This window comes from Panthera leo, chromosome D1 (genome assembly GCF_018350215.1).
Source record: "Panthera leo isolate Ple1 chromosome D1, P.leo_Ple1_pat1.1, whole genome shotgun sequence".
In the NCBI taxonomy this organism is placed as follows: Eukaryota; Metazoa; Chordata; class Mammalia; order Carnivora; family Felidae; genus Panthera; species Panthera leo.
The window spans coordinates 33,903,710-33,925,591 of record NC_056688.1 but is presented as its reverse complement, the minus strand read 5'-3'; the positions used below and the strand labels follow the sequence as shown (position 1 = coordinate 33,925,591).

At 34.4% G+C, this 21,882-nt stretch overlaps 1 protein-coding gene across 1 annotated transcript in view; it reads left to right on the top strand.

The window, feature by feature from the left end:
• Positions 1-7,295: 7,295 nt before the first annotated feature.
• The window catches only part of CNTN5 (contactin 5), a 536,456-nt gene continuing 521,869 nt past the window's right edge, over positions 7,296-21,882 (top strand). Inside the window, exons 1-2 of the mRNA XM_042907110.1 lie at positions 7,296-7,305; positions 7,599-7,820. Coding sequence (XP_042763044.1) covers positions 7,296-7,305; positions 7,599-7,820 — 232 coding nt within the window. The remainder of the gene's footprint in view (positions 7,306-7,598; positions 7,821-21,882) is intronic.

Below are 21,882 nucleotides of genomic sequence, written 5' to 3'. Positions count from 1 at the left end.
CAGGAACTGAGTCATAATGGCAACAAAGTAAAAAAATAAGATGTTGGCAAGTATCCTTTCAAGGCACTTTGTTTTTCTTTTCTTTTCTTTTTTCCTTCCCCCCCCATTATATGTGTCATAATTCTTAGTTTTATATAGTTTTAGAATAATTTTATTTAATGTTCCTCTACTAATATTTTGCCAATTTGCATTCCCCTACCAATGTCCTAGATTGTAAATTCCATGAAGGTAGGAACCATTTGTGATTTACTCACAATTGTATCCCCAGTTCTTAACACATAGTAGAATTTCAATGAAGAGTTGTTGAGAGAAATTAATGAATGCTGAATGAGAAAGGAGTGAATTAGGGAGCAAATTATGTTTAAGTTTGCTTAAAGAAATCAAGGACTTAATGTGTAGAAGAAAACCAGTCCAGAGCCCGGCAGAGTGCCACTTAACATTTATGTTTCACTGAGCTTTTTTGAAATCCCAACCTATGCTCCTACTTTCTTTTCCCCTTCTTTCCCTCCTTCCCCTTGTCCTTCCTCACTTCCTTCTTTCTTTCCTTCCTTCTTTTTCTTCCTTTTTTTTCTTTCTTTCTTCCTTTTTCTTTTTCTTTCTTTCCTTCTTTTTCTTTTTCTTTTTTTCTTTTTAATGCTTCCATTTCTTAAGTGACAATTCCTTTTTTTTTTTTTTTTTTTTTTTTTACATTTTATTTATTTTTGAGAAACAGAGTGAGTGAGACAAAGCATGAGCGGGGGAGGGACAGAGAGAGAAGGAGACAGAATCTGAAGCAGGCTCCAGGTTCTGAGCAAGCAGTCAGCACAGAGCCTGATGCAGGGCTTGAACTCACAAACTGTGAGATCGTGACCTGAGCCGAAGTGGGGCGCTCAACCGACTGAGCCACCCAGGTGCCCCTTAAATGACAATTCTTGAAGTGATGACTAAAAACATATTCTGAATCCTGAATAAGATTTATCAAATGATTTATCTCAGAAAGTGCTTTCTGTGACAGAGGTCAGGAAATATTTAGAAGCTGAGGCAGAAGCATAGAAGAGAGAATAAAGAGCTGTTAACTACAAGTGGAAGTTAAAATGAGCATAGGAAAACATTGGAATATGAAAGACTTAGAGCTGGTTCAAGTTACAGACCAGAGTAAAGGTCTGCTCACAGGGATGGAACTAATGTTCATGAATAAGATCATCAATACAGTTGCTCCAGTTGCTGCCTTCATGGAATTTACAATCTGGGAGTATTGGTAGAGGACTACAAACTGGTAAAGTATTAGTAGTGAAACATTAAATAAAATTATTCTAAAACTATGTAGAATGAAGGACTATATTATGTATATATATATATATATATATATATATATATATATATATATATAATGAAGAAAAAGGAAAAAAAGGAAAAAAGGAAAAGGAAAAAGAGTACCTTGAAAGTGTGGTAGGGTCCCCTCCCTAAGGAGAAAAAAAAAAAGAGATAGAAAACTTCAAGCTGTCTGGGCTATGCGCCTATGTGACATCGCTCATGACCTTGTAAACTGAGACTACTTAATCAGACTACATATATGTGTATGTTACCATGTATGGGAGACAAAAAAATAGAAAATGTATTTTAAAAATATGTCACGTGATGTTCGGTTGTCAGTTGTTCGGGTATGAACCCAACAAGTGGTGCCAGCACAAATAAAGTTGCTTCCTGGAAATTAAAAGGCCTCGGTGTCACGACTCTCTGTGTGAGAAACCTGCTACAAAAGGAAATTTGCCAACAAGCTTTTTTTTTTTTTTTACCTTGTTGTCATCATGACTCAATTTAAACCAGAAAATATTTTCTCTAGAGTGCACCAACATTTAGAATTTAGAAGCTGAGAAGACAAAAAAGGAGTAGCCAGTGATATAGGAATAAAAACATGGTATTATACTATACTGGAATCATATGAGGAAAATGTTTAAAGGAAAAAAAAAAAGAATGGTTAACCATGGTGAAAGTTGCTCGTAGATTAAAACTGATCTTTAGATTTAGCAATGAGAAGAGAGTCATTGTGGAGTGTTATAAATAAGACTGTTTACAATAGGCTCAAGGGAGAATGGCAGGAGAGGAATTGAACACAATGACCACTGATAGCTCTTTTTAAGAAGTTGTTAACAAAAATCATCAGAAGGAGTGGTAGGTTTAGATACCTTTTTAAAAAAGGTTAGATCAATATTTGTACAGTTATGGGAATAATCTAATGGGGAGAAAAAAATTGGTGCTGAAGGAGAGCTAGAGAAGATTTTCTAGAAAGACATCCTTGAGAAGTCAAGATGAGTTGGAATGAGATTCAATGCACAAGATTGGAAGAGCTGGCTTTTAATAGATGCACAGACAATTCATTCACAGCAAGGCAATGAAAGCAAGGTAGAGTATATTAACATACATACAGGTGGGTGTGCATGTGAGGGACCCACTCTTCTGATTGCTTCTATTTTCTTCATGAAATAGGAACATCATCATCAGGAAGGCCAAGAAGGTGTGGAGCTTGGGGATGAAGGATAGATGTAAATTATTCATCCAAAGGGATGGGATATTAAATGGATTAGGGAAATGTGGTAGTATTGCTGAGGAACTAGAAAATTTCACTCGCTCTTAATATCATGAATTATGACCTTCACGAATGATTTTCTGTTCTTTTCCAGATGCATTCAGGAACACAGCATGATGATAATTGAATTTAAACTAGACAGAGAGTTCAGTCTGTGAAAGCAAGAGAGGTTAAAGGGCCAGTGTAAGTGAAGGTACACTGAAGGGACTAAGTAATGAACAACAAACTCTAAACTGGAGAGGAAGGGGATTGAGGACGGCAGGTGGTGACAGGGTGTTAAGATAAGAAGCTTGTAAATCTTGAAGGGGTTGAGATCCTAGAAAGAAGTGTACAATAAGATGAGATGGATAGAAATTCAATTACCTTAATTTAAACTTAGGAAGGTGATGCAGTATTGTTCACCCCCAAGAGAGCCCCATATGTGTTAAATCAATTCAGTCTCTCAAAGTTGGGGGTTAATCGAAGTCTTAGGATGGAAACATCATTTTCCCTTTTATTGATACTGAGGGATCTATTTTCCAGAGCTGAAGGTCCCCAGAACTGGGAATGAAGAGTGGGGAAATTAGAGATGTCATAAAAAGAAGCTGGACAGCTAGGAGGGCAACAGGTAGAAGTGTTAGAACTGCCCCCAAGAGTGGGAGACCTCACTGAATTGAAAGTTGCTTGCACCTAGTCCAGGAGACTATTGGAGATTACAGGCTAAGGCCAGTATCTTTTTTGTCTAATGTAATGGAATTGGCAATATAAGCGTTCTAGACTCTCTTCCAGAGCTCAGAAACTCTTCTTCATTTCCTGAATCTGACCACTTACACATTCACTGTGCATGATATGTGCAGCAGTAAAGCAGTTTTGCTGCTGTGGGGCACCCCTTCACTGCAGACCCAGCCTTTCAACACTGTCAACTTCTCTCTCATCAGCCTTGAAAGACTCTTCCCCTCTTTTTGGTAACTTCACACTTTTCTTCTTTTCCTCTTTATAGGTTTCTTTACCTCTGCTACTCTCTTAAATACTGGTGTTTGTCAGGGTTCCATTTTTAACACTCTATTCCTCATTTTATGTATTGCCTTGGCAAACACAGGTATTCTCATGGTTTAATAACAATCTATTTGGTTACCATTTAATAATCTCTCATGAGTCTGTATCTCCCTTATGTTTACAGAATTTTCTAATCAGAATGAATGCCCTAAGAAGTCCCTCAACCTCTCCACCTGCTCCAAATTGAATTCATAAGCTTTCACTTCAAGCACATGCCTTTTCCTGCACCCTTATCCATCTTCTTGTAGCACTGAGTATCCCTAGATTTATTTTCCCTTCCTTGACTCAAATCCAATCAATCAGTAATCTTTATTCCCATCCGCATTATATCACCTCCTCATTCGTGACTAATATTCGCCTTCATTACAGCTTTAGACTCTTGATTAGTCTTCTTTTTCCTTTTGTCTTGTTGCAAATGACACTGCAGCCAGGAAGATGTTTCTAAAATTTATATTACTCTTGTTTCAGAGTCCTACCATTTTAGCATGGCATCCTAGGCCTTTCATCATTAATCCCAGTTTACCTATTCAGCTGTATTTCTCCTCCCACCTCTCTCCCTCACACAATGAGATCCTGATTACTTAATCTACCATCACACCCTATTGCCTTTCCTTTCCAGATATTCATGTACTTTCTTCCCTTTGCCAGAATATCTTTCCTTCCCTACTCAGAGCTTTGCTGAACTAGTCACCAATTGTCTTTCAGGACTCAGATTAGATAGAAATCATCTGGAAAACATTTTCTGATGGACCATAGACAGGATAAGAGGATCCCCTAAATCCTTGAATTTACTTTTATATCACGTTGGAATAAAGTTCATGTATAGTTGCCTTTCTTCATCACTATATCATAAGTTCCTTTAAGCCGAGTGCAGTACCTTCTTCACCTTTGTATCCCTAGCATTTAGCCCCTACCGAGTTCTCATTACATGTTTGCTGAATACATGAATTAATGAATAAATTTTCAAATTTCTAGCAAAAGTTCTGGGTTCACTTTGATGAAAAAGGAATCTCCACTGTAACAGATGCAACTAATTACATGACAAACAAAGCCCTGGTGTGGAGCACACAGCCACATTAGCATTTGGTTCATCTCTATATGGGGTGGAATAAGACAATTACTGATGCCTTTAGCCAGTATGTATTTTGTTAATATATATTATATTAATTATATTTTATATATAACATCTATTTATACGGTAGGGAATATATATATACATATCTGCCTAGATATGTATATATATATATTTCATAATATATATATATACATATATATATATGCATATATATATATATATATATATATATATATATATATTTCATATCCACAGTGATGATCCTGGCTTTTGAACCTCATTGTGGCCCTTCTAGTTTCACTGATTATCCTTCTCTAGCTTTAAAAACTATAAGCCACATTCTCACACTCCATTTTAATTTTTGATACTAGCATGGTACACTTCATATATATATATATATATATACACACACGCACACACACACACACACACACACACACACACACAAAAGCAAGGTAGGCAGCTAAAACACAAAGCAACAGACTGCACTAAGAAACAAATAAGTTCAGAGACCACAATTACAAAGTACCTCTAAAGGAAAACTCATTCTCTTTTCATTACCTTCCACCTCTAGGTGCCAAAACTTGCGTTTAATTCCAGGTTTTAAAAGAGATTTTTATGTCTACTCATAATCTATTCTCATATAGTTTGCCCAGGAGAGGTTAGCTATTTTCACTTAAAATTGATCCACCTTCACCATACTTGTAAGTTGAACACAAGGGCTAAAGGACATGAATCTCTTAACAGCTCCTGATAGGCTTTGATTATACATATCATACTCAATTTAAATGTAGAGAACATCTAAAAACATATTTTTTTGAGTTTCAGAAAAATCATATTTATGATTTCACAAAACAGAAAATGTTATACTTAATTTGATGCTTAACACCTACAAAAGTGTTATTCTCAATTCACAGAAATGCTTCTTGCGTTCAGAAATATCTCTATGAGGCAGTATAATGATTCTAAATAATTTTCATTATGAGAAAGCTTACTCACAGAGATAAATTATTTTTTGTCAAATTAAGGTAACATCCATTAAGTTCAAATATCAGATAGTCTGAACAGAACTGTGATTTTTAAAAATATTTCCAAGATCAAGAAATTGTCAAATTCAATTGATATTTGCCATAGAAAACAATTCCAGTTCCTAGTTGTTTTTTAGAATTCATCATAATTAGTTTGTTTTTAAACACTAACCTGACTCTCCTACGGACATAAAAGTGTTAGTCTATTCTACTTCAACCACTATCTATACATTTTCTATTGAAAAACCTTGGGAATTAAAGTAAAATATGGTCAATACATTTATCAATAATCAATGAAAGTAAGAATTTCATAACAGCGTCCCCACTTACTAATTAATATTATTATATGGATTATTTAACAAAGTCTACAAAACAAATTTTATCCAAAATTGTTTATTTACCATGGTGAACTTGACTGTTTTCAAGAACATGGAGCATAACTTACAGCCTTATCAAAATATATGCTGTATTAGATGCATTTTTTCCTACTAAGTGATAAATTTTAGGTCATGAAGATTCAATCTATATTTATAGAATATAATTTAAAATGTGTGTTTTTCCCTTTTCCTTATTTTTTAAATAATAAATAAGGAACTGATCTAATGTATGTGAATGGATACCTTAACATTAAGACAAAAAAAGTTAATTCCCAAATATTCCTGACAAAGGAAATGAAGACTTGAATTTTTGGATGTCTTTCTTCTTTTTTCCTTTTTTCTTCTTCCTTCCTCCTTTCCGTTCCATTCCTTTGTTCTCTCTCTTTCCTTTTCTTCTTTGCCTTTTTTCTTTCTTTCTCTCTTCCTTTTTTAATATTTAAGAGATTTATTAAAGCATCTTATCACAAAGATGGAAACACATACAAATTAGAAACGTGCAACCATCATCTTCCACAGTCAACTTAAAATGGTATAGATTTTTCCTGTTTTCATAGCTAAAACTTCAGATCTTATACCCAACTTACTCACCCTGAATATTTTAGTCATTCTTCCTGAAAGTATCCAGGGCAGCAAATAACCAAAATGCAAACTATTATATAAAGAAAGTGCAAAGTTACACAAGAAAATGTGTAAAGAACACCACCATCCCTCCCCCGATTCAAGGCAAACAATGGCACTTTGCTCTTGCTTAACCTAGATTGTCTTCAAAAACACTATTAAAATGTAACAGTCATAACGATAAAAAAAAAAAGACTTTGAATAGATGTCAAAAAAAGCTTGTTAGTGTTTGAAAATAAATGCTTAAACAAAAGAAAGTGTATTTTATATCAAACAAGTTTGAAGACCCCTGTATTGCAGCATTCTGTAAAATAAACAAGACAAAAAGCTGGTATAGGGTTTATTGACAAAGGCAGAACTTCTTCAGGCAGGTATGTAAGGAGGCAGTGGCTCTTTCTCAGGCATCTTCACTGCCATTTCATAGGTTGGCAAAACATACTGTGGAGGTGCTTCGAAGTCAGGGTACACAGCAATCTCTGGCATGTTCCTGTTGTTGATGTATTTATAGCAGTTCCAAACACAGTTGATTAGATATGCCTTAAAAATGATGAATAAGGCAAAGAACACAAGAACAATGAAGAGGCAGCTGGAGTCCAATGCCAAGAGGTCATCTTTGTAGGGAAAATCAGGTAATTGATCCAGATACTCTTTGATTCTTGGCAAGTAAGTGAGGGAACTGACTTTACTAGCAGAATAACTATAACTAGAAGAAATTTCCAGAAAATACTTTAAAATATAAAAGTAACATTCTATTTTATTTTATTATCACTCTCTGTAGTTTGCATTTGGTTGCAGCTCCAAAGGAAGTTGTTCACAATGTCTTTAGAAAAAAAAAATTCACAAGAAAAAAATAAAACTCTCCTCATAATTCACTTTTTACTATTGTTTTTCTTTTACAGAATATTCTGGAGCTCTTCCTAATTTCCCTACTTCATATGCTGCTTTGCTAAGAATTAAAAAGAGTTCATCTTCCTCTCTCTTTGGTTCAAAGACTAGACCACGATATAACAATCCTTCATTAGGAACACTGAGTGTTTCTTCACCAAGCTGGCGAGGGACAGCTCAACATTATTATTCCCCCATCAATCTTTATCATTCCTCAGATGCCTTCAAACAAGATGGTAAGTATCAAAGAAAACTGCACCTTTTGGAGTTAAACATGCAAGGAACACTTTTTTCAAGACTATTGTCATTGGGGTCAAGACTATTATAATAGGGGAGAGAGGTGAAAAGTCAATACTCCTAAAACAGAAAGTGGCAGAGTGTTTAAGATCTGGAAAAGTGGAGGATGTTAATGGAGAGGTTGGCCAATGTGATTAGAAAATGTATGTGTGGAAAAATTTTTCTTTCCTTGTAGAGTCTTTGGCTGGCCTAATAATTAATTTGACATAAAAGATATTAACAGGGAAAAAAAAAACTAATTTCAAAATTAAAAGCAGACAACTATTATACCTTTTAGACAAAGAATCAATAAATTTGTGAAGAATTAGCAGGATAAAGAGGTTTTGACTTGAGGTAATATATTAGTGAACAAGTAACAAAATTTGTTTATATAGTCTTCTTGGCCCTATATTACCTATTTCTGGTGGTAAAGATGCCTTGTACTCTCCTACCATTTTACATGGCAGGTTGGTTTCCTGCCTTCAGGACGATGAAGGAGGGCTGGAGTGTCCTTCTTGCCCCAGCTGTTTCTTAAACTTTAATTCAAAATAATCAATATGCCAAAATGGCATACTTTCAGGTGGCATATTCTGCTCTCCTTTCACCGTGTGAGTTCATTAATTGGTGCTTATTAAAGTGAATCTCTTATCCTTCTCTATCTTGATAATTACATTTCAAAGGAATGGGTGCCAGATCCTGGAGAAAGAGTATATTTAGCATTATTTCTGAGTGGAAAATAAATGATGCAAATTTCCAACATTAATACATCAGTTAAAGTAAGGACTTCTGAGTAGCTATTAACATTATGTTTGAACAACATTTGCTAGATATTCTCTAACTCCATTGTTTTTAAATATATCAACAAAATAATACAAGGAATTAGCAGTCAGAGATAAACACTAAAAACCAAGTATTAGCAGGCTCTGTGCCAGACTGTTTTGTATGGCTTATGTCAATAATCCCCTCAATAAATATTTGAAGTGGATATTATTACTCTTCTATGTAAGTGGAAAATCAGAACAGATAAGTATCTTTGATAAAATCAAATTGCTAATAAGTAGATATTAAAAAAATTAATGTTTATATTTGAGAGAGAAAGAGTGTTAGCGGGGGAGGAGCAGAAAGAAAGGAAGACACAGAATCCAAAGTAGGATCCAGGCTCTGAGCTATCAGCACAGCCCTGATGCAGGGCTCAAACCCACGAACCGTGAGATCATGACCTGAGCCAAAGTTAGATACTCAACCGACTGAGCCACCAAGGTACCCCATAAGTAGGCAATTTTCATTTACATATATCCTGATTTTAAGTCCAATACACTTTGGACTACAGTTCAGTTATGATTGATGAAGGGCTAAACATGCAAAGAAACATTTTGCAAGAACTAAATTATTGGAAATATTCTAGAAATATCATATTAGGTTGTGGTGCCAAGCACAGGAAAACATGTTTATACCAGGAAAACTGGTATAAACACTGTTCATACCAGTTGTTGCCGTGTGAGCATCATCTCATAGAGTTGGCATTAAATTTTATTTAAGTATAATGTTAGCTCCTTGATCATGTTTTATTTTTCAAATTACTTATTTCTGGTATAATTTTAAAATTCCCATAATATGCTCTGTGAATGACAGTATCAAAAGAATTAGAAGAGAAGCCACAGACTGGGGGAAAATATTTGCAAAAGACATATTTGAAAAATGACTGTTAACAAAAATATACAAAGAACCCTTAAAACTCAACATAAGACAACAAACAACCTAATTTTTAAAATGGGCCAAAGACCTTAACAGACACTTCACCAAAGAAGACAACACAAATGGCAAATAATCATATGAAAAGATGGACAACATCACTTGTTATCAGGGAAATGAAAATTGAAACAACCAGAAGATACCAGCACATACTTACCTATTAGAATGGCCACAATCCAGAACATTGAAAATGCAAAATGCTCATGATAATGTGGAGGAATAGGAATGTTCATCAATTGCTGGTGGGAATGCAAAATTATACAGCCACTTGGAAGACAGTTTGATGGTTTCTTACAAAACTAAACATATTCTTCCCATAAGATCTAACAATTGCACTTCTTGGTATTTATCTAAAGGAATTGAAAATTTATGTCTACATAAAAACTTGCACATGGATATTTAGAGCAGACTTATTCACAAATGCCAAATCTTGGACACAACCAAAATGTCCTTCAGAAGGCGAAAGGATAAATAAAGTGTGATACATCCAGACAATGGGATATTACTCAGCACTGAAAAGAAATGAGTGATTAAGCCATGAAAAGACATGGATAAACCTTAAATGTGTATTACCAAGTGAAAGAATCCAATCTGAAAAGTCATATATTATATGATTCCAACTATATAACATTCTGAGAAAAAAAAAAAAAAAGATGGAGTGAGCAAAAAGATTAGTGGTTGCCAGTGATGGTGTTTGGAGAAGAGATGAGTAGACATAGACAAAGGATTTTTAGGGCCATGAAAATACTCAGACTCTCATAATGATGTATATAAATCATTAAACATTTGTCTAAACCCCCATAATATACAAGAGTGGACCCTAATGTAAATGATAGATTTTGAGTGATCATGATATGTCAATTTATGTTTATCTTTGGTTAAAAAAAAAGAAGTGGTACCATTCTGGCAAGTGATGTCACTAATAGGGGAAGATCTGCATGTTCAGGGGTGAGGTTTTATGGACCTTCCTCTTAATATTTTTGTAAATCTGAAATTGCTTTTAAAAAAATAAGTGTTAAGGTGCCTGGTTGGTTCAGTCAGAAGAACATGTGACTATTGATCTTGGGGTCAAGAGTTTAAGACACACTTTAGGTGTAGAGATTACTAAGAAAATATTTAAAATAATAAAGTCTTAAAAAACTTCCCACTATATTAATTCCAGTATCACAGTCATTAGGCAGAGATGTTTTGGATTTGTGTTCCTGAGGCATCATTATTTCATGAGACAACAACAAAGTAGAATCTATTCAGTAGTCAGAACTACAGGAGTCTCTTGTTTTTGGTATAATTTGGTACCAACTAGTGTTCTACTCCTTTGTTCTCTTGTTCCAAGAGTAAATTAATATAGCTTACAATGATAAATACAATACAGGTAGTAAATATGGGTTAAAACACATGAAAATGATGAAACAACAAAAATAGGAGCTAAAATAGAGCCAGGCTTGATAATAATTCAAAGTGTCTACTGTAAGCGCCTACATACCTGCTATAGGCTAGTCCCTATTTTGGGTAATTAGCAGTCAAGGAAAAATAAACTCTGGCCAGTTACATATTTTCCAGTGTTCCAAAGAATACAGTGAAATAGTCATTCAGTAGAAGCACCGTTATATCTGACACTAAGACCAGACAAATTTTTTTGGAGGGTCCTCATTAAGAGTTTCTTATTTGATGTAGTAGCCAGTGATCTGAACATTATTCTTATTGTGTACATAAGAATCTTTATCAGATTTAATAAAGGTATACTTAGCCCAAAAATCAACCACAAAATGAGAAATAATTATCTAAAATTGTACTTCTTGTCTTTAATATGCATACAAGCACTTGGGAACCTTGTTAAAATAGATACTCTCAGTAGACCAGGAGTAAGGCCAGATAATCTGCATTTATAAAAAGCTCCAATGTGATGTTGATGATGCTACTTGGTAGACCATGTTTTCATTAGCAAGTCTCCAGGCTGTGGACTAGTGCCATATAATTTAAGTCCTTTGGTGCTGTAGTTTAATTCATATTTAGAGAATCAGAAAGAATGGAGAGTCTGAGTATTTTCCAAGCAATCTTCCATAACTATTGTTTTCTCATCCTAGAATTTGATAGATCTTGGCTAGATGTGACTTTGAGTTTGTTCTCTCTGATAAGACCCTGACATATGGCTTTTGTCAGGTAATTGCCTTTAGCCTTAATAGAGAATAAAGCTGGGGTTGACGTGCTTTTGTGAAAAATGAGAAAACTAATAGAGCCTGAATAGAAAGTCATACCACTCCTGCTCAGAGGTAAGCCCAGAAGTACCCCAAGATAGAGCTAAGATTTTTCTGAAAAATGTAAAAATCTCATTTGCAAAGAAATTTGGGAAAGAAATTCTACTTTTGTATATAAAACCTGGAGAACTCTCCCACACATACACAAAGAAACATAAAAGTATATTCATTGCAGTATATGTTTAATAACAAAACATTGGAGACAACCCATATTCATCAGAAAGGAAATGGATACATAAATTGTAATTTTTCATTTATTGAAAAATGGTTAAGGTGAATAAATATATATAAGTAAATATAGTGTATAAATATATATAAATAAACTATATATATGTATATAATTTGACAAACAAAATGGATATATCTCAAAATACAATGTTTAGTGAAAAGCAAAGTTACAGGGTACTACATATAATATATATATATATGTAAGAACTTAAAAATGAAAACAATGGATATTATATATGGGTATATATGCGGTACAATTTTAAAAACATGAACTTGAGGGATCAAGTTGACTATAACACTTACCTCTAAGGATGAAGGGAGAATGAGAGCAGAGAAATGATACCAGAATTGAGAAGGTAGATGACCTCAAGTGTGTGATACTTTATTTCTTAAAATAAAAAAATCTGAAACTAATATAATTAAACATGTGGTAGGTAAAATCTAAACTGACTCACAATGATTCCCATCTCCTGATATTTACAGTGTAATTCTTTCTCTTCAGTGGTGGGCCAAAGCTAGTAGCCCGTTACTGCAGAATAGATTGTGGAAAAAGTAATGGAATATGACTTCCAACATTTGGTTACAAAAGACTCTGGCTTCTAACTTCCATTCTGAAGGAGAATGCATAATCAGGATCTGGATAAACAAAGTTTGATGGGCTATAGGGATTAGCTTGCCTAGAGAAGAATACCAACCTGTTGAGATGATCACAAGATAACACAGAAAATTAAAATGGATGTTAGGAAGACAACCCTAAAATTATGATATTGTAAGAAGAATCCTCTGTAGAAAATGTAGAAGTATGGTGAGGATACTAACAGAATGAACAAAGGTTATTGTTTATTATCTCACAGTTTCTGTGAATCAGGAACTCACTGATGTGGTTCAAATGGATCCTCTGTCTTTCACAAACCGGGACTGCTATTTCATGCCTACACTCAAATGGGTATGGATCCACTTGTAAGCTCACTTATATGTTGTTGGTAGGATTCAGCTCCTGATAATTGTTGGACTGAGGGCTTTAATTATTCATGGACTGTTGGCCAGAAGCCATTCTCAGTGAAACTTTCCACAGGGTAGCTCACAATGTAGTAGTCAACTTCCAGCAGCAGGAGAAAGCCAGTGCAAAAGAAGGAAGACTTCAAGAAGAACAGAATAGTCAGTCACTAAATACTTGATTCAGTCAGGAAGTAGAGAGAGTTAATGAAGAAAAATATTTGAGCTAAAATCATGAAGCAAAAAAGAGAAATGGAGCAGTAGTTTGAAGGGAGAATGTTGCTCACTGGAGTCAAGCAGAGAAGTCCTCAGAAAGTATTTTGCTTTCAATTTGATATTATTATTTTGGGTAATAATTATAACCACTTCAAATTTTATCACTGCAAATGTTCCACCCAAGAAGAGGCATTATCTAGTTTTAAAAGACACGAAGATGTTAATAATTACTCTAAAGTAGTTGTTTGAATGTGAGTGTCACTTAATTGATTTAAAAAGTTGACTAAGGTTTAAATTGGAAATTCTCATGGTAATATAGGTTAATTGAAAGCCCTTATGAGTCAGCACCTCAAACACCTGCAGAATATGCATTAATTTTGGATTTTGTGATGTGGGCAAGGATTGTTATCTACTGCTAACGTTACCTTCTCCGTTTATAAATGAATAGCCAACAAACTGGTCTTCGACTTCATTTCTTTTTGTTGTGGTGGTGGTGTTAGTAGGAGTAAACAAGTGTAGAGAGCATTTCATTCTTTTATTTGTGACAAGATGGTTAGCTTAAAATCGGTGTCAAAAATAAACATTTAAAAATAAATAAATAAATAAATAAATAAATAAATAAATAAATAATAAATAAATATTTTATCTTCCTTGAACAGAGGCAGGTCTGGATTAGGAGTAATGCTGACACGAAAGCTCAGATTTTTACTAGGGAAGTCCATTCCTGAGCTTCAGAGACTACAAGTGCTATATCAGATGGAAAAGTTACAATCAATTGAAGCAGATTATATTTTTACTATGATTAAGCATATAATTATGCATTTTTTACATTTCCTCAATGATAAACACAACTTGTAATTTACATAACACTCTGAGTCTACCCAGCCTTTGGAGTTTCAACCAGTAGCTGCTGACATGTGGAAGATTCCCACACCTTACCAAATTTGTTGCCTCATATCCTCAGTACCTTGGGCTGAATTTCATTGTTGACATGGCTTATTTCCATATTTGATTTGGCACATGTGCAATGGCATCATAACTCAAAGCAATCTCTGTGTTAACAATTTTCTGTTGTTTCTTCAAAACAACCTTTGCTGATAAATTGTTTTGGAGGTTCAAATACAAAATTTAGATGATCTTTTATAAGAATAAGAATTCCCTCTAGGAGGGGAAATGGTATTTCACTTGGGTGATATACTCCTATGTAAAAAATCAGATCACTCCAGTTTCTCTTGCTTTAAAAACAAATATATCCTAATAAACGCCTTACAATTCTATGACCATTCATTGAAACTTTGTGACTTTATTCTTTATTTTATTGTTAATTTTTAGAGCTGCTATTATTGTTTTACATTAGTATACTATTCTCTCCAATTTAACTGTATGTCATTTGTGCAAAAAGCATCTCTTATACTATTCTTTATCTGCTTTCGTCACTTGGAGTAGTGCCAGCTTACTAGGAGCTTAACAAATATTGTTGAATAAAGAGGTATCTACTTGAGGAAACTTAAATCTGAATTAAGGGTGAATTTATATACCATGATAGAACATTTGACTGAATATTGTTTACCTAAACTTTGTATTCTGCATTACAATTGAAGAGGCAAAAGCAATGTCCTCCTTCTGTTGACATGGTAGCATAGTAGTTTGGCATCTTCTGAAGGTTGTATGGAGTTGGTACACTTTGAACATTCTCATAAGTGATAGCATCTCTGAATCATCTGACCTTCCTTTTATAGCTACATTAGAAAATGACAAAAAAATCTATTAGACTCTCAATTTATATTATGTGCACAGCATAATGTCACTTACCCATGAAACATTCATCACAATGCTTTTTAATAAATAATGCTCTTCAATTCTTAGGAATCCTTGAAAGTTTTATAAAGACAGTTTATACTTGTTTAACTTTTATAAAGAAACAATTTTAAGTTGAAAAGAAACTTAAAGGAAGTTTTGGATATTTTTTCAAGAATTCATTTTAGAAGCTCACATGGTGTGAAAATTTTTTCTCACATTTGTAATTATGAATGTCATCATAAAGTGTAATTTCTAATAAAACAATTTAAAATTTCTGAGGAATATCATATAAAATATATTATGATATTAAAAGTGCATTTTTTTGTAATTGTGTTTGACATTATAGGCTGATATTTCTTCTAGATGATATTACTGAGATACTTACGTCACATTACATGAATAAACTAGACAAAGCCATAAATTAGAGCTATCAGCAGATAGAAAGTGTTGGGGTCTGACATTGGACCTAATCTTTGAAAAAAAATAGACATAGAACAATTGTTTAAGAGAGGATTACAGTATAAAAAACAAGTTTAAGTGTCGGGTCATGATCCAGGAAACAACTGGAAACAGAATGACCCAACACCAAGAAGCATGGCTTCCCTAGGGAAACTAGCTGTAGCACTTTCAGATGAGGTGACCCTTAAACCATCTTGGCAGGAAAAACGTTAGTATGTGGGTGGCCTATCTATAAGTGACAGAAATTTCACAAGGAGTTAGGATGGGATACCAGCTTGATCCTAGGACAGGGCTCTACAAGGGAAACAATTGTGTCCATAAACAAATAACATGCCAGTGTTTTAAGAAACTCCACTGGGAGGAAGGCAAATGGGTAACAGACTCATCATTTCACGGTAGAGCTTTATCTTCCTACTCAGACATCTCTCATGGAAGATTAAGGCCAATACCATGCTAATTTTAGGCATCCGTGGTTTCATGTTTATTTTCTCCTGTCTAATGATTCTAAGAAGAGGTGACTACTTCCCAGATGTAGGAAGAAGTGGGGTAGTTTGGGTTGTCTCAGTAATTCAATGACACCACTTCAAGTTAGAGAGTGGAGACCAGGAATGTTAAATAACCTATAATTATAATGCACAGGGATCTTAAATGTCCTTCCAGGCATTCACATGAGAAATGATTAAAATTCTCTTTAGAATTTTCTATGACAAGACCCCAGCTTTGTATTATATTACATACAAAATATTTTTGAAATATAATGGGCATGCCAATGCAAAATCATATAAATTACATGAAGATTATATTTAATTTTGTTAAGAGTTTTTCCAGGAGTTGTTGACCATTTCAAAAATCAGACCACCTAATGATAATGCCACTCAGAATATTTGAGCCACCAATACCATACTTGGATCAGTTTGTAATTGTGGGGATTTTATGAACAGAAACAAACTTTTGATTACTTTCTTATATCTTTTATTATAATTGTTCCTGAGAATTTACATATCAAATTAATACTATTCTATGTTAAATTACTTCCCTTTGAGGGGCGCCTGGGTGGCTCAGTCGGTTGAGCGTCCGACTTCAGCTCAGGTCACGATCTCGCGGTCCGTGAGTTCGGGCCCCGCGTGGGGCTCTGGGCTGATGGCTCGGAGCCTGGAGCCTGCTTCCAGTTCTGTGTCTCCCTCTCTCTCTGCCCCTCCCCCGTTCATGCTCTGTCTCTCTCTGTCCCAAAAATAAATAAACGTTAAAAAAAAAAAATTAAAAAAAAATTACTTCCCTTTGATTTGTCCTTTCATTAATCAGAAAGATATATGTACGAAGGTATCCGTTAATTTAAGAATTATAAAGGGTGAATAATAAAATATTTGTTATTAAAATAATTTGAGAGCTACTTGCCTAAACATGGAGATGAAGCACATGTCCGTCAATTCCATATTGTTTTGGGAGCTTGCTGAGACCTGGGTGGGTGGGATTGTCACTAAGGCTTATAGATAACAAAAGGGAAAAGGAGAAAAAGAAATTTTATATTTATATTTATATTTATATTTATTTATATGATTTCATGATTTACAAATGTAATTTAAACATCTGTAATTTATGCCATGCTATATGATTGCCTCCAAACCTAGACCTGGCTTATCTCCATGGCTGGGGTCATTGTGACCAAACAACAACATATCTTGTTTTCCTGACATAAAGCTAAGAAAAACCTCTCTCAGGGGAATTCAACAGTGCCTTTCTCACATGTCTACCTTCTATATTTTAGTTAAAGGTTTGGAGACCTATTGCTTCCATGGGTGAAAATCCCTTTGAAGGAATGTTTTCCTTAGAGAAAATTCTGTTCTCTATGCAGATGACTGAGCCCTAACTTGTTATGTGGTTTCCTTGCAGAGAGTAAGATCAATAACTCCACAACCTAAAATTGGTTCAGGTACAGATTGATGATGCTACACATATGCCAGAAGGGCATGAAAAGATTTATTATTCATGTCATGAGGCTTGCTGATAAGAACATAATAGGTTGGTCTGAAAATGGCTTGAGCAAAGGAACAAATGAGTTGCTTTGGGTTTTATTGTGGCTGGGGAGTGGGGACTGGTGAAAATTCCAATGTGGGTCAGGGTTTGTAGACTGTAAATTTCCCCACCTGAGTCAAGGAAGGGATGTTTTTCAGATATTTAGCCTGGCTTATCAGCTTTTCCTGAGATGAAGAAGAAGGGGAAAAGTTACTGATGGGGCTTGAAAGCCTTTAGTGGTCAAAGATAGAAAAATGGAGTCAGACTCTTGGTCATATGACAATATACTGTAAGTCAACCTCGTGTGAAAATACAAAATAAGAAACAGCATCCATTAAGTAAAAATATCGACTACATAATAGCATTAGACTTTCTAGAAGGATTAACAAAATAGGATTTATAAATAAAGACATAGGATGAAAATCTATTTTCAGAACTTGGGTATATGAAAAAGTACCAGACCTGAAGGATTAATTAGAAAGCAGTTATAAAAATTGGAGCACTATAACTGATAAAGTTATATTTAAGGTTGAGTGGTTGAATAGCTCCTGTCTTAAGCCTTAGGTCTGGGATTATACTTAACTAGGTAGTAATCAAGAGGTTTGAACTAGGGAAGAGGAATAGAAGCCAGGCCCTATAATCTAATGATTATATGTATTTCAGTGAACATGGCTTACTAATCAAGCTATATCCTCTTTAAAAGCTTGAAAATTATTTTGATTTAAATGTAATATTAATTATGGAGCACCTGGGTGGCTCAGTCGGTTAAGCGTCTGACTTCAGCTCAGGTCATGATCTCACCATTCATGGGTTTGTGCCCCACATAGGGCTCTGCACTGACAGCTTCAGATTCTGTGTCTCCCTCTTTCTCTGTCCCTCCTCTGCTCGTAGTCTCTCTCAAAGATAAATAAATAAACTTAAAAAAATAAATGTAATATTAATCAAGTAAATTCTGAATGTTATAACAACTTCTTAATACATATTTATTTCTCATTCAGATCACATTCAATTTAGTTTTTCAATGAATGCCTTTCCATGTGGAGAGTTTGGGTATCATTAGATTTGTCCCATCTAATACCTTTGATCTCTATTAGGTCCTCACTGGCATCTACTGCTATTTTACCTTCAGCTAGTTGATAAAGAGGGGATGGAGAATTGTGCATGACTTTTTGTGACTAGTACTGGATTTCACATACATCTTTTTGGTCCAGAAGGAAATTACATGGCTCCAATCCAATCATAAGAAAGGCTAAAAAAGTTTCCAGTGTTCCTAGGAAAAGGAAATGTGATTAGTAAGCAATTAAGTGGTCCCTGCCTCATACGAATAAACAAAACCTTATGAAATATAACTTTGTACTAATAATGGCAAAAAGGTTTCATGGAAGCTGATGTATAAAAGGGCTCTTAAAGTATACTTCTTCATTTATTAATCAATTGTGGTTAAAATGGTTCAAAACCAGTTCTTTTGATTATGTAGAAAACAGCTTTGTTTTAATAAATTAAAGTGGAAAATTAAAAAAAAAACATTTTGGTTAAATTAATTTCTTATTATCCATACTATTCTATCAGCAAAACATAAATATCCTTAATGAAACCTTCATATTCTAATCTTATAGGAAATTTCTGTAAACTAAGAAAGGAATTATTAAGGTACTAATCAATTCAATTATAGGAAACCTTGAGTAAACTATATGTATTCTAGAGCAGAGATGAGTAAAAAGCTGTCTTCATCTGGGACACAAATTTCCTTTTTATTTCAATATGAACTTTATTTTAAGATAACTCCAACAATAAAACAGTAATTTGTGAAGACTTTATGTATTACTACAAGTGATCAAGCTAAGACTGGATACATATCCCAGAAATTTTTAGAAAGAATGCTTAAAATGAATGGAGAATTATTCTAATTCTCTAAGTGTATAGCTATAGGACAGCATTCCAATGAAACTTAAATTAAGCATTTTTAAAATATATTTTAGAGAGAGAGAGAGAGAGAGAACATGAGTAGGGGAGAGGGATAGAGGGAGAGAGAGAGAATTCAAGCAGGCTCCGTGTTGTCAGCGCCTGAAGTGGCGCTCAATCTCGTGACCCTAGAATCATGACCTGAGCTAAAATCAGGAGTCAGTTGGGTGTTCAACTGACTGAGCCACCCAGGAAGCCCTAAATTAAGCATTTTTATTTTCACAAGTACCATTATTTGTAAATGACACTTTTATCCTTTATTTTTCCTGGAAAGTTCAAAGTTCTCATTGTTACTATTTTTCTTTAATTCATTTTCTCATAAGTAATAGAGGAAGACAAAAAATAGTTTATTAATTAAGTATTTATATGTAAAATATATCTCAAAACTGAGCAACTTAAAAGACCCTTTCATTTCCTCACAGAAACTGTGGGTCTGGAATCTGGAATTGGCTTAGCTGGATAGTTTTGTTTAAAGGTCCCTCTTGAGATTTTAATCAAGATGTTATTGTAGTTGCATTCTCATTTGAAGGCTTGACTCATGGAATATCTACTTAAAAGTTGACTCATATGGTTGTTAGTAAGCCTCAGTTTCTTGTTCGCAGCTGGCTAAATCCAGATTCCAGTTCATCAAATGTGGGCCCCACCCATAACCTTGAACAAGTATCTTCCCCTAGAGAGAGTGAATGACAATCACAGGGCTGAAAACATTTTAAAGAACAAAAATGTGAAATCAAACTAAATATGATGATATAATACATTAAGAAGTAAGTTTTAGAGCTCAGGAAACAAATGGAAAGCAAAATAAAACCATTACAGAATTGAAAATCTCATTAGTGGTAATATGGAAGCAACTGAAAAGATAGGGATATAGCTATAATATTTCAAAAAGTTAAACAAATGAGAAAAGAATAAGGATATAAAAGTTGTTACACAGATGATAAAAAAGACTTAAAATATATCCCTAATTGGTATGAGGAGAATTGAGCAAATAAAGAAGAAATCTTCCTGAAAAAGAATGTCTTGAACCTACCAGTTATACAAAATGATTAATACCAAGACATATTCCTAAAAATTCTTAAAAAATCAGAATGAGGAAAGAGACCTATGGACATCCAGGTGGAAAATCCAGTCATTTAGGAGTGAGAAAAGTCAGGCTGGACTCTGACTTTACCTTGGTAATGTTAAATGTGGTCAGAACGTGGAAAAATATCTCCAGTCATTAATGAAATTAATAATGAACACATAGGGGTGTCTGGGTGGCTCAGTCGGTTAAGTGGCCGGACTTCAGCTCAGGTCATGATCTCGCGGTGGGTGAGTTCGATCCCCGCGTCTGGCTCTGTGCTGATAGCTCAGAGCCTGGAGCCTGCTTCTGTTCCTGTGTCTCCCTCTCTCTCTGCCTCTCCCCCATTTGCGTTCTGTCTCTGCCTTTCAAAAATGAATAAATGTTAAAAAAATTAAAAAAATAATGAACACATAATTTGTGAGCCAGGTTGTCTTTCAATTGTGAAGACAACAAACAGATATATATTTTTTAATGCTTATTTATTATTTATTTTGAGAAAGGATTCTCTGCACTAACAGCACCTGGCTTGATCTCACAAACCCTGAGATCATGACCTGAGCCAAAATCAAGTTAGATGCTTAACCAACTGAGCCACCCACGCATCCCAACAAACAGATATTCTTAACCATAAAGCAAAAAAAAAAAAAAAAAAAAAAAAAATTAGGGAGTAAACTAGCAGGAAGTGAAAGAAGGCATGTTAATTTCATCCTTCTTTGTAGCAGAGAATCAACAGATTAGTTTTAAAATGAAACAATTATCTTCTGAGGAAGGACTTTCTGCAGGTATGAAACTGATATTTTATAGAGAATAACCACTAGCAATATAAGTTTATCCAACTATACCTATCTTGTAGTCTGTTCACTAAAAAGTTGATGTTAAGAAAAAAATCCCTCAAAACATTACTCCTATGAGATTTAGATTGTGTGTGATGGCATCTGTCTGTTACACAACTATCTCAAAATTCCTACTTTGTTAAACAAAGATTTTGATGTATAGGTTATCAATAACTTTGTGATGATTGTCATATATGTTTTGAAGTTCACCTCTACAAGTTAAGCTAAAAGCTGCAAAATGTAAAGGCATTGCTTACAGCAATTAATTGTCTCCACCAATAGATGTAGTGTACTACTTCAGGAGAATGAATCAAATAATCTGAGTTTACCTATAATCATACATTCTTGGTATGAAATCTTAAAAATGAATCTCTTTAGAGATAGAATCATCATTGATTACCCTTTGCTGGGGAGTGGGAAGCTCTACATAGACACATAGACACAC